Source organism: Monodelphis domestica, chromosome 2, assembly GCF_027887165.1.
Source record: "Monodelphis domestica isolate mMonDom1 chromosome 2, mMonDom1.pri, whole genome shotgun sequence".
NCBI lineage: Eukaryota > Metazoa > Chordata > Mammalia > Didelphimorphia > Didelphidae > Monodelphis > Monodelphis domestica.
In genome coordinates this window covers 374,213,476-374,228,027 of record NC_077228.1, presented here as the reverse complement: position 1 = coordinate 374,228,027, position 14,552 = coordinate 374,213,476, and the positions used below count along the sequence as shown (strand labels likewise).

Sequence of the window (14,552 nt, the reverse complement as noted above, 5' to 3'; positions counted from 1 at the left end):
AATACTTGCAAATCATCTCATTTGATCCTCCTAGCAACCTGTGAAGCAGGTTAGTAGGATTAATATGCCCATTTTACAGATAAAGACATGGAAGTTCTGAGATGTTACATGACTTCTAGAGGATCATAGATTTAGAACCGGAAAGTATCAGTTGCTGTCTTCATTTTGATGCAACTGAAGACTACTGCAGAGAAATTACTTGTTCAAGATCTCACAGGTAGTAAGTAGAAGAGCTGGGATTTGAACTCAGATCCACTACTCTTTCTACTATATCACACATACCTAGAATGGGTAGAGCTCCATTTTGGATTTGATGCAAAGCCTGCCATGCTTCATCTGCCCGCCCCCCCCAACTTGGCTTCTTATTCTCATGACTTTGCCACCATGACATTATCATCCTAGAATTTCCCCCAGCTCCTGGGACCTTCTTATTGTGAACCTTCCTTTGATCCCCGTGTCCCCTTGGTGAGTTCTTTCTGAGGCCTCCATTTTGGAGACAATGTCCAGGCCAGCCGTCCTTCATTCCTAACTTGGCTCTGCCACTGACTCACAGTATTTTGCTATGGCAGAGGTACCTTGCTCTCCGTCTCACCTCCCTTTTCAGCTCCCTTTTGGGTATTGTCTTTCCTTAAAGGTTTGGGAGGTATCCCCAGCTCTTAGCAGAGTTGACAAATACTCATTGCCTTGTCTTGTTTTACTTTGCTTTGAGCTGGAACTTGAACCTCATGTCTCTTGGCTTCAAATGATGTGCTCTTGTCCCTATGGCAAGCCACAGACCTCTAATCCTAATGATGGCACAATGATTATTACACTTAGGAGTTATTTTTTAATCTGTTTCAGTAAGACATTGCCTTTACCTGTACACCCTATGAGGTGATCTCCTAAGAGCTCCGTGTTCTTGTATTTCTGTCTTAAGTTCAGCCAGCTGAACCTCCATTTCTTTTTCCAGCTGCTGGATCCTCTCTGTGGAGGCGATCTTATAAATTTCATCCATGTTCTGTGCTTTATCTGTTGTCTCTGTTGGGAATCAGTACAAAGCTGACAGCTAACTCTCTCCTTGTTAGCCCATAAGTAGGAGTTTTTGTCCAATACACCCTTTCAAGAAAAGCCCCAGATAAATGGAAATATGTACATAGCCATTTAATTTTTAATTACATTTTATTTTCCCAAATGCATGTTAAAACAATTTTTAACATTCATCTTTTTAAATTTGAGTTCCAAATTCTCTCCCTCCCCTCCCACCTCTGAAATGATAAGTGATTTGACATGGTTTATACATGTGCAATCAATGTATGGCAATTTAAGAAAAGAATCAGATGGCAATTAAGATTTTTTTTTCTGGCTTTGTGATTTCATTAATGCCAGGAGCTCTGGGTGAAGAACTCCCTCTACCAATGGAGATCACTACTGTCTCTGCAACGTATAATCTAATAAGAGTGAATGATTTGGTTCAGTGAGCAGTTAAGGAACTTGAATCCACATGTTGCTGATTTCAAAGCCAACTCAAACCATTCCACTAGGCTACTTCTGTGTATCTGAACTAATACATGTAAAATGTTTATAAATGTCAGCTATTATAATAGGAGTTAAATATATACATACAGTATAATATATATGCAATGTCTATATATACATAATAAATGATTATGCATTATATGGTACATATATAATAAATGAATATATGTGTGTAAAAGTATATACATATATTCACTCATTATATGTGTATATTTCTTATACACATTAGATATATATATGTCGTGTTGTAAGGAAGAGAGGATTTGAGCATATGAGGTGGGTTTGCAGGGAGATGCAGATGCAGAGAAAAGATTCTAGAATGCGGGAGGATTGGAGCTGGGTCTTTCTCTGGTTTGACCAAGAGGGACTGGCTGCTTTCCCTTGGCAGCTGTTTCTACCTTATCTTTTCCATCCTACCTGCTTCCCTACTGGCTGGTTAATATCTACAGAGCTTCCTAGTGTGATCCTGAACCATCTGTCTGTAAGATTAGGTGTGGGGTCCTTCTGGATCCAGGACCTCTCCCTGGGCCCTGTCCTGCCTAATGGCCAAAACCCATGACCTCTATTACCATCAAAAGGGTGGGGGTTTGGTTAGTGTAGGTTTATTTATATTAGGATCTGGGATCTTAGACAGATAGGTAAGGATCAGTGTAGTTCAAATCTGTGAAGACTCCTGGTAACAGGACATTTAGATTGGGGGGGGGGTTAGTTAGTTGACATTAGCTTGGAATTATCCAAATCCCCCTTTCATCTTCCCTTGTTTAATAAATCCAACCAACATCTGTCCCTGTTATATAGTGGTCTGTGTTTATTGCCTCAGGACAGGCTCTGCCTGGACTGGACCTATTAGCTTGTCAGCCCACAGTTGGCCTTCCCAAAACAGTTATTCTTCTGATTCTGGCCTATAATTAAACATCTCATCCCATCTCCAAAACCACCCTCCATTACAGTACACACATATATTCATTTGTTGTTGCACACTGAAGAAGAGGTGGGAAAATGTAGTGCTAGGGAACTTTGGGGAAACCTTTAATATTTGTCAACCAATAAACTTTCTTTATAATCAGAAGACATGTACTCCACCATCATCCTTTCCCCATCTCTTTTATCTATATACCCTTGCATGCTACATGACTACTAGAGTTGGGAAAACTCCTTCTGGGTTATTTTTGTGAAATTTTCTAGATAAAACCTCAACAGAAAATGCAGACTATACAGCCCTCTCTAATCCTTAAAGATAAGCTAGGGAACTAGGAAGGACATTTCTTGTAAGGTCATAGATTATACAATACTAAAAGGACTTCAGAGATCATTTGATATAATTCTCTTTTTAGAGATGTATCATGATTCTAAGCTCCAGGATGATTCTCTCTGCTTCTCCCTCACAGATATGGGTAGATAATAAGTTTGAGAATTACCTGACATTCTGAGATTTGTGGTACAGAAGACTTAGTGTTCTCATAGCTTGCTTGGGGCTTCGGGCTGAGGTGGGAATGCTTGTTCCTCTAAATGACAATCTCAAGGTGCCAAGTAGTTTTTAAACAGTTGTTATATTTTATTATTGTTGTTGTTACTGAAGGGTTTCAATTATAACAAATCATGAAGGTATTAAAGATGTATTCAAAAGCTGATTCTAATGAGCAAAGTGTTCATGGACCAGACTAATGGATATATTTCTATATTTCACATGATTGATTTCTGAATCCTTAAATTGGTTGGATTTTTAATTTTGTGGAACTTAAAAATCAAGCCTCTATTATTATCTGCAGTCTGGAAACTAGCTAACTATTTGTAAAGGCCCTTTGAAATGTCAAAGACATACTCTTAGATCTGAATAGACTTGGGCCAGTGTTCCAGGCAGGAAGGACTTTCAAATGAGCTTTTTTCTTCCTATCCATTCCTTTATCTTACAATCTGTTGTCAATAGTATGCTAATACTTCTGTTGTTTCACTTCTTAGATTGACATCACACAAGCCCCACATCCTTGAAGCCTATAATAAACAGTGCACTTTGCTCAGCCAGCTCTCTTGGACACTCTCTGACTCTTGAGTGCTGACCTGCTAACACCAGGCAAAATTTCTCCGTGCTCTGTGTCTCTTTGTTTCATCTAAGCCTCACTTTCTCTAGTTCTTAATCTTAACCTATTACTTTCCAGCTTTCAGCTTCCCTCCTCATGTGATTAAACCTACATGAGTATTATATGTGGGGGCTGGACCACTAAGTTTTGCTTATACATGGGAAAGAGGATGATTTCACTAGCATGGAAAACTCCCTAGGGGAAAATTTACTTCACTCAAAATATCTTACTTTAGTAGATTAAGTCCTTGTGAATTTTTGCCTGAGGCACAAAATAGTGTGATCCTCAGCCAGGAAATGTCTGAAATAGATTTAATAGATTTGAACCCTTTCCTGACTCCAGGTCCAGCCCTATCTCAACTATACTACCTCTATTACTGTTATTATTATTGATAAATGTAATTTATAATATACATGACCTGCCATCATAACAAGGCTGATATGATCACCATTAAGCACATCCTGTGCCATTCATCTTCTGAAATGACAATTTGTTGCAATTTTGTGTTCCATGGTTTAAATAGAGAGGCTCAATTTTTTCCTTCCAATACTTCATTGAAGACCAACTTGCTTGAGGAAGGTGGTCTTTACTTCACCTGGATTGGCTCAGAACCAAAACCAGTTTGTAACTTCCTCCTCTCCAACTAAATTACATGCTATAGGGCAGTGATGGTGAACTTTTTAGAGACCTTAGAGACTGGAGTGTCCAAGCTGCAACCCTCACGCCACATGTGAGCCCCCCCACCTTACCCTGGATGGGGAGGGAGGAAGCACTCCCATTGGACTGCTGGGCAGCGGGGCCAGTGATGTGAGACATGTCCCCAGGCACATGTGGAGAGGGGTAAGGGAACTACCCTCTCTGGCATGTGTGCCATAGGTTCACCAACATGGTCAAAGGGTCTGCCATGACACACATGGGGTATTCCTTCTAAATTGCTTCCTCTTAGAGAAGTGCAGAAGTGTGGCCAGTCTGGGTATGCCCTATAGGCATAAGCAAAGCTAGAACAACAGCTGGAAGAAAATCATACTAATTCATTTTGATTTGCCTTCTCCATTCTGAGCTCTTGGATTTGTTGCTCACTGAAAACAAAAATGCTTACATTACTATATTTGGTTCTTGCCACACATCTTTGTTTCTGGGTAAGCATTTTAAGGGTTAATCTGTAATCTCACTGGTATAGGAAAATCTCAGTGAGGAAACCCTCTCTCCAACCTAGATGAACAACTTCCGCAATTAAGTGTTATTAGTATGCTTAGGACATGGAAAGGCTAAGTAAGTTGACCAAAGTCACATATAACCAGTATGTGTCAGAGGCTGGATTTGAACCTAGGTCTTCTTGACTCTCGTGCCAGTGCTCTACCCACTTATACCATACCGCCTCCCAACTAATATGTGTTTGCTAAACATTACAATACCAAATTCTTTCCTATGCTCATGTTCTTCAATTTTTTAGAACAAATTTCCTCTGATAATCAATGAACTTCAATTGCTTTATGTAATTCCCCATGAGCTATAAGCAGACTATGATCTCCACTGTTAAAGATAGCTTCCATAGCAAGGAAATTACAGATCCCTGGTGTAGCGATGTTCTGATGGATGAAGAAAGAAGTGAGAATGCCTCTGAATGGCTAGAGAAATCTTGTCCCCTCTCCAAGGCCTGGCTCCCTTTATATAATGCTGGCACTTAAGGCTGTGCCTTAACCAGCTTAACTTAACCAGTTCTGTGCTGGTTCTAGTTAGAATTAGTGAAAACTCTCTCCTACAAGCTTGCTAATTTGGAAGTTAGAAATCTAACTTTCTCATCATAAGTAGGCCATTTTGATTTGATGTTATTGCCTTATGGGGAAATAGAGACATAACAGTTGCATGTCCAGACCTTTATCTGAAAATCTCATGAAAATCTGCCCCTTCCTTCCTGCTGTCCATTTTTCCATATGCTGGATATGTTTACCCTAAAAAGGATAAGATTAAGAGTGGACATAATAGCTGGCTTTAAATATTTGCGGGTCTGCCATATGGAAGAAGCAAATTTAGACTATCAGGGAAAAAACAAAAATAAACTCCTTAGCAACTAGAACTTTCCAAAATTGGAGTGGTCTGCCTCAAAAGGTGATGGGTCCTCCCTTATTGTTATCTACAAACAGAGGCTTGACAAATTGTCAAGAATGCTATAGTGGAGGTTCCTGTTGGTTTCTTTAGGGTACTGGGTTAGTAGAGATGATTGCTCAGGTTCAATCTGGCTCTAAAATGAATAATTATAATAGCTCACATTTATGTACATAAAGGTTTACAAAACATTATATATGCATGTATATAGATATATACACATTTTATATGATATATATAATTTCATTTAATTTCCCCCCAACAACCCTATGAGGTAGTTTCTATTATCTCCATTTTTACAAATAAGGAAACAGGCTGAGAGAGATTAAGTGACTTTTCCAGTGTAGACACCTAACTAGCAGGTGTCTAAAGTAAGATTCATACTCAAGTCTTCTTGAGTTCAACTACAGTATTCAAAAAAATTCTGTGATGCTATGACATATGACTCATAAAATCATATGCCTGTCCATGATTCCCCCCCAAACTGTCAAGAGGGAGAGTCCTTTTTGTCCCCCCAAACATTAAAAATCCCCAAACCTTACCTTCCAAATTGGAATCAATACTGCGTATTAATTCCAAGGCAGAAGAGTGGCAAGGGCTAGGCAATGAGGGTTAAGTGACTTGTCCAACATCATATAGTTAGGAAGTATCTGAGGCCAAATTTGAACTTGGGACCTCCCATCTCTAGACCTGGCTCTAAATCCACTGAGGGACCTAGCTGTCCCTCCCAAATACATTTTCCAAATTGTTGATTTTATTCCTAAACAAGCATGGATAATATTATTTGTGGGTAGCATTATAGAAATTCTCAATGTTACATAACAAAACAAATCTAAATTCTTTCTTGTTATTCCCCCTTCCAAATAAAGTTAATCTGTCTAAATTCATTTCAAGGAATGTGATTCCCAGATGCTTAAAATGAAAATTAATGCACACATGCAGCTTATATTACTTCCTGAGTAGACAAATGTGCCCAGCAGATGCTTAGGGTAGTCCTGAGGCTTAATAAATGCTGATTGTAATTGCTACTATAAGTAAGATATTGTTAAGATTAATAGTTTCCCATTTGTTGCTGTCCTTTTAGTTGAGAAAAAGTCAGGCAACTACCTTAACAGCTGCATTCTAAGGGTCAGTCAAAAAGAACTTTGGCAAGAGACCCTCCCTTGGTTAATTCTCTTCTTAGAGAAGAAACTGTTCACCTTGGCTTTTTTTTTTATCAAATTCTCTCCTCCCAGATTTCTGAACCCAGAGGTGAGAAAATTCAAGCCTAAAGGTTGTTTGCTTGTTATTTTGTTTGGAGGATTAACACTTTTCGTTAGATACAGATTTCAGAATACCTAACCATGACACCTGTCTTCAGAATGGAATCCATAGCAGGATCAATGGCTGTCTAGCCTTGCTGAGAAAGTTAACACATCGTCAATCAGAGTATGTTCTCAGAAACTGCTCAGGTACGTACTTTCAAATTATATAAGAATGACACAATCATTTTCTGCTTAAGTGAATGCCAGAACTTCCAATGACTGGTGGAAAGGCTTAATCCATTGGAGCTTGATTCTTCTATTCCTGAGGCTCTCCAGGGATGAAGACTCCAAAGCTTCCTCATTAGCCCATCTGATTGTTTTGTCATGCTGACCTACGAGGTCTGCTTTCTGTCCAAAGGAAATCTCCCTACTTTAAACCCATGTCCTTTGGCTTGATCCTCCAAGGATATGGGAAACAACTGGTTGGCATCCCCATCACAGAAACCCTTCACATACTTGGAGACAGTTAATCTTAGCTTTCTCTTTTCTAGACTAAACAGTCTCTATTGCTCTGACCTCTCTCCATAGGATCTATTTTTCCATTCTTTTAATCACTGGGTGCTTTTCTCAGAACCCTTTGCTGTTTTCTCAAAAATACTTTTTAACGTACCCCCTCCAGATTTCTACCATGCCCCAGAACCCTCTACATAGTGAATGCTAACTGCAGCCATGGAATTCATACATTGGAAGTACCCTCCAGCTCTTTATCTTTTCCTTCTTATTGAATGGCTTCTCCAAGAACTTCTATTTAAGTCTCTATTCTACTTTAGGCTGGCTTCTGAACACTCTCCAACATGTCCCCCAAAGCTGATACCCTTCCCTCCCTTTTTGGCTTCCTTTTGTGTTGTTTTCCTCCATTACAATATAAGTTCCTTGGGACAGGAATTGTCTTTCTGCTTGTATTTCTAGCCTTTAACACAGAGACTGACACACAGTAGGCACTTAATAAATGCATGCTGACTGATTCAAAGGCTTGCTGGACAGTCAGTTTTCCTTTGAGAAACTCACCACATTAGGTTTACTCTTTTAGTTCTCCTAAAGGACACTATGAAATCTTATCTAAGAAATGAATTAAAAGCTTAGTAACTGTTTTAAGTAAAAACATCTGTTTTTACCTATAGTCATTATAAAAAAGAGAGAGAACACATAAGAAGCAGAATATAGGATTATTAAGTTTTGACAGTAAAAAAAAAAAGGTTTCCTTGTCATGCTGTCAGTTCACCATCACTAGAAGAGATTGCTTCATCAGATGGAAATTTTGATTAAATGGTCCTAAATTCCTTGGCAAATCTAACTAAGGTTTCCCCAATTGGTTTTGGAGAAAGGATAGAAACATCTACAGTGCAGGGTGCTCTGGAAGAGAATGTCTGATTAAAACATTATAAATTAATTGTTTTGATCAGTTAGTATATGAAGTCTCAAATTCTGGGTGAAAAGCAATAGAGACTAAAAATAACGGAGATCAAACCAACTGCTTTGCCATTTTTATCCTATTGAGGGACCTAATAAATGCTGAGCTCCTGGATAAGGAAAGCCTCAGAGACCTGCCACTTTGAGGGTAGGTAATTTGGTCAGGTTGTTTCTTAGACTCCTGGATCAATCCATTAAGTCACATTGCCTTTCAGAGTAAAGATCATAGTTTCTTAGGATTTAGCACTGGAAGAGCCCAGAGAGATCATCTGATCCAACCTCTTCTGAAATGGACTAATGTCAGATATAGGATTAGAATTGTAGCTATATATATTTCCATGTAGGGCCTGCAGCATTTGGTCAAAGTTCAGGTTAATTACAGGAATTCTCTCTTAACTAGTTGATGGGAAGAGACAAAGACTCAAGGATACCAAGAAACCTTTGGTTGGTAAGCTATCTCATAAGGGGAGGAAATGAGCTGTTAATTTCCTCCTTTGTTCTCCCCCCTTTTCCTTTTTTTCCTTTTTTTCTACTTTATTCTTGACAACTAAGTTCTAAGGTTGCTAGTTTCTTCCTTCTTAGACTTGAAAGTCTTGAGGCTGGGCTTCCTTCCCCATCTCTAGGTGGAAGCATAAATCCAAAGGTTTATGAATTTAGAGTTAAAATGGACCTTTGAGGCCATCTATTCCAAACTCTTTATTTTACTAATAAGTACAGTGAGGCTGATAAGAGTTTGAATGACATGCTCCATTGCACCAATTATAACACCTGTCCTCTCTCTACTGCTTCCTTAGGAGATTCTACAAGATACAGAATCTCAGTCAAGTTGCTTTTCCTCTATAGGGGGGCTTTTAGCTCCTGCTCTTATCATCCTGTCATCTTGTCTCCTGTTGCCATAGCTCCCACTTGTCTGTGGGCTCTGTCCTGACCTATTAATAAGAGTAGTATGGCCTCTTCATTTTTCACTTAGGGGCAAACTTTCTGCTCTAGTAAAAAGACTATGACCTTTCCCTAGTTTCAGCTTTGGGAAGGATTATTTTCTCATTCTTGCATTCTGTACAATATTGCATTGTATATCATTAAATAAGTACCATAGTCAGTGCATACAGTGCTGCTGGGCCCAAACTAGGTTTATCTCCAGAATCTGGGGCTAGTTACACGGTATTATTGAAATTAATAAAGTTATCTCCATAATATTAATGAAAACTTGAGTATAATGGATTATATTAGCCAGCTGCAGAGCTGGTTTGCCCTGAAAGTTGATTTGCAAATGTGTTATTAATGAGCCTAGAATGCTCTATATTCAGTCTTTCATGAGGCAGGACATTCTATTTTTTATTATTAAAACTTGTACTGTTCCTTTTAAGAGACTTATACAATCTTAAAGCCTCGGTGTGCTTCATCCTGGTACCTATCCACTGGGACTCAAGAATGGCATAGTATAATCCATCTTATTGAAACAAAGGCTCTCATGAATGAATTTGAGGATTTCTCTATTGGAATGAAGTTCCCCATACATATATGCTATTTGAACATATTAGCATATAATGCTATATACAGAGCACTGTACTAGGTATAAGGGAAGACAATTTAGCAAAACATTTCCTACCCTCAAGGAGCTTATGATCTAGTAGGGAGAGATGACACCAACACAGACAGTAAACCCTTATCAAGCACCTACCTGTGCTAGGCACTGTACTAAACACTGGGGCTGCAGCAAAAGGCAAGAGATAGTCCCTGCCCCAATCTAAGAAGGGAAACCTTTTTACATACATATACATGTACACAGTTTTTTGTAGAAACGAATTATATACAGGGTTAATAGGAGATGATCAACAGAGGGAAGGTACTTGCATTGGAAAGGCTTCCTATAGAAGGGGGTGGGGGGGACTTGAAGGAAATAAATTGCTTCCACAATATATTCCACACATATTTCTGTCTTTCTCCTCACAGATCTTCATCACTTGTCTGGATCACTGCTCCTAAATGTTTCCTTCCTCAAGCCTCTTACTCTCTTAGCTGCCAAATCAATCTTTATAAAGCATTGGTCTGACTATATTAACCTTGCCACCGACTCAGCAAACTCCCGTGACACCCTATTACTTTGAGGATCAAATATCAAGCCCTCTGTTTGGCATTTAAAGCCTGTATCAGCCTGGTCCCATCCTACCTTTTCAATGACATTATTATTTTCTATTTGAGGCCTTTTTTGGCTCCCCTACTTGCCAATGCCTTCCTCTTTAATATGTACCTATATATGTACACATTGTCTCTCTCATTAGAATGTCGGTCAGTCAACAACAGAATAATAATAATAGCTGGTATTTTTGCAGAACAGAACATGAAGGTTTGCAAAGTGCTTAAAAATATCACCTCATTTATCCTCACAACAATGTTGAACATTAGGTGTTATCTCCATTTTAAAAATGAGAAACAAAGGCAGATAGAGGTTAAGTGACTTGCCCAGGATCACAGCTAATAGATGCCCAAAGCTGTATTTGAACTCAGATCTTTCTGAATCCAGATTCAGTACTCTGTCCACTGTGCCACCTCCCTGCATTTATGTGTTGACATTGTGCCAAGTGCTAGGAATGTGAAGGCAAAAAAAAAAAGTCTTTGCACTCAAAGAATGTATACATGTATATGGCAATGGAGGAGAAAACATGCAAATATCCAGGCACATATAAGCTATATATGGGTGTGTGTAGCATTAGCATCTTGGTTAGGGTGGGGGTAATGGAACCAGGAAAGGTCTCCTTCAGAAAGTTAGATTTGAGTAGTCTCGAGGACAGTAGGCAGAGAAACCAAGAGGCAGAGGTGAAAGGGTCAGTTGGTGCAAAGGTATAGAGATGGAATGTTATGTTTGAGTGTAGCTATGAACATGAGAAGGGGAGGGAGTAAGGTGCAAGAAGGTTGGAAATGGTGGAAGGGACCAGCTTATGAAAATCTTAATGTCAAAGAAGTTTATATATGATTATAGAGATAATAGGGAGCCACTGGAGTTCCTTGAGCAGAGGGGATGATGTGGTCAGATCCATACTTTGGAAAGATCACCTTGGCAATTAAGGATGGACTGGAGGGAGGCACTTTGAGGCAAGGTGATCAGTTAGAAGGTGATTGCAATAATATATTTGAGAGGTAATGAGGGTTTGAACTAGGTGTTGGCTGTTATGAATAGGGAGAAGGAAACATACACCAGAGATTTATAAAGGTAGAAATGGTAAGATTATGTGGAGTGAATGAGACATCAAAAATGACACTGAAGCTGTGGGCCTGCATGATAAAGAGAAAGGGGGGATGTCGATAATAACAGGAAAGCTCAGAAGAAAGAATTGAATGTTGTGGATGTGTTGGGTTTGAAATGCCTATCAGACATGCAGATGTCTTAGAGGCAGATAAAGCCATGGGACTGTAGATCAACAGAGACTAGAACTGCATATATAAATATGAAAATTTCCTTGAAAGCAGATTTTGAATTTGTCTTTGTTTCTTCACCATTCTTCCTGTCTTGCTTGTTTGATTACAACACTAAAGTCTTGCTTTAAAGAATAAAGAAATCCTTATTTATGGTAGGTCCTTATTTTGATGAGAAGAGATATTTTGCTCATCACTCAGGCAAACTGTGTAATTCATCTTTTATTCCTGATTTCCTTGGATGTAGAAATTCTTAAATATCTTTTAGTTGAATCTAAGTCAAGTCATCAACAAATACTTATTAAGCTTTTACTATGTGTCATGCACTGTGATAAGTGCAGAGGATATAAAGTCAGGTAAGACAGGTCACTCCCTTCCCTCAAGGAGCTCACAATCGAATGGGGGAGACAATATGCAAACAACTATGTACGAGTAAGACAAGACATATACAAGAAAAATTGGAGATAATTTCAGATGGAAGGCACTGTCATAAGGGTATCAGGAATGGCTTCTTGAAGGTGAGATTTTAACTGAAACTTGAAAAAAGCCAGGAAAGCCAAGGAGGCCAAGATGAGGAGGGAGAGCATTCCAGGCAAAAGGGAAGTCAATGAAAAATGCCCAGTCAATGGGCAATGGAATGTCTTAGAGGAACCAAGGAGGCCAGTGTTACTGAACAGTACAATGTGGCAGGGAGTAAGGAATAAGAGGATGGAAAGGTAAGAGGGAGTCAGGTTATGCAGGACTTTAAAAGCCAAATATTTTGTATTTGATGCTGGAGATGAAAGGAGTCACTGGAATTTACTGACTAGGGGGATGCCAAATTCAAATATAAACTTTAGAAAGATCATTTAAATTTCTTTTTTTTTGTCATGGTATTTACTGGGTACATACAGAAATAGCACTGTAAATTAGACAAATCATAAGCACAAATATTATCCCAAATGAAATGTGAAGGGCCCTCTCATCTATTTTTTAAATGGCAAAGAACCCTTTCTAAAATTGGTTTGGAGATCTAGAATTTAAATTATGCCATTGAAAAGAATTAAAACTGACCACAATAAATTGTAGTGCTGATTAATCCTAAGCACACAAAGCACAAAACCTACATATACTTGTAAATAATTACATAGCATATTTTCCTAAAGAACAATTTTTTCCCAACATAGTAAACTTTAAACCAAAAACTTTTAACACTTTTATCAGTTCTGACATTGAATACAAGTTCTAACTTTTGTGATTGCATTTCTTTATGGGAAAAATAGGAATAATAATGCTTCTCTGCAAAACATTCTATTCAAGACATAATACCACAGGACAGTATTCTTTCATATACAGCATATGTGTCTGATTGCCATCTTTGGAAAAGTGGATTTTTTAAAAAGGATATTAGTGACTATTTTGCAATCCTTGTTTCTTTGGCTCCTGAAAAGTGTTTTTATATTTAATTTTACATGAATTTCCTCTATAGCAGTGCCTTATATTCACAAACAACACACTCATAAACTGTAAAGTACTGGCAGTGAAAAAAAGATGAAGTTCTCCACTATTAGGCCAGAAGACTCTGGATGACTGCCTTACAAACATCAATCCTGCCCCTGCCTTGGAGACAAGAAATAATTCACATTCTGTCCTTGTTCAGTAATAGGTTTTTCCTAGAAACAGATTACAAATCAACACTGTTCTGGAAAAAGATCACTAAAAATACCTTTTGAAGCTTAATAGTCTATACTGAAACTTCTTCAATCAGGTCAGCTGGAGGAAGATCACAAATGTACACACCACCTCCAGCAATTCAGGGAAGATTTGGCTATCTTTACAATCCTTCTTTTCATTAAGACTGAGAACTTTTACTTTATTTGCTTTTAGAGTCTAGAGGGACACAGTGGTTTCACAGACCCCTTGCCTAGCAACTAGGAAAAAGAACATGAAGAACCTTTACTACTTTGGGTAAAAGAAATGTAATGAACACCATTACAGCTCTGTAAAACAAGCCTATTTCCATGTTTGGGCCACATCCGGTACTCTTGTTATTATGATGATGTAGATGGAAAGAATGTTATGGAACATGAGAACTTATATGACAGATGCATTCACATATCTGTTCATTGCATAGTTAATCTCTCTAGTCAAATTTAATCAAATGATATAGTTATTTCTAAAGGGAAACATATTCCAGTGCCTGGAACATACATAACATAGTAGGTGATTAATAAATTCTTGTTCCTTGCCTCTTTAATGAAGATGCCTTTTTTGGGAAGGTATTTATGGATGGCATTTCACATGCTAATGTATACTCCCCAAAAGCTCAGACAGAAAAAAAAAACCCTATATATAACTAGAATAGAAAAAAAAATAATGCTCAATGATAGAATGGCCAAATTAATTGTGGTATATGGATATAATGGAATATTTCACCTTGATTAAACAACAGGTATTTGACTAGGCATAGTAGTATGGTGGAAAGACTACTGGATTTGGAGTGAGAGAACCTAGTTTCAAATCCTGGAAATCACTGAACCTGTTTGGGCCCCTTTCTTCACTTTGAAGAGAGGGATGGATTAAATGACTAAAATTTCTTGTGTATGAATTCAGAGACAAGGGAATTGTACAAATGGATGCAGAGTGGGTAAAATAAACAGAATCAGAATAAAAAAAATACTTGACTACAAAAAAGGCAAAGGAAAATAACACTAAGATCTAGTCAGACTCATATTGCGATAACCCA

General features: G+C 38.3%; 1 protein-coding gene across 1 annotated transcript in view; it reads right to left on the bottom strand.

Moving 5' to 3' along the window:
* The window catches only part of CCDC162P (uncharacterized), a 239,392-nt gene extending 226,721 nt beyond the window's left edge, over positions 1 to 12,671 (bottom strand). The window contains exon 1 of the mRNA XM_056818639.1: positions 858 to 12,671. Coding sequence (XP_056674617.1) covers positions 858 to 994 — 137 coding nt within the window. The 5' untranslated portion in view covers positions 995 to 12,671. The remainder of the gene's footprint in view (positions 1 to 857) is intronic.
* Between the last annotated feature and the right edge of the window lie 1,881 nt (positions 12,672 to 14,552).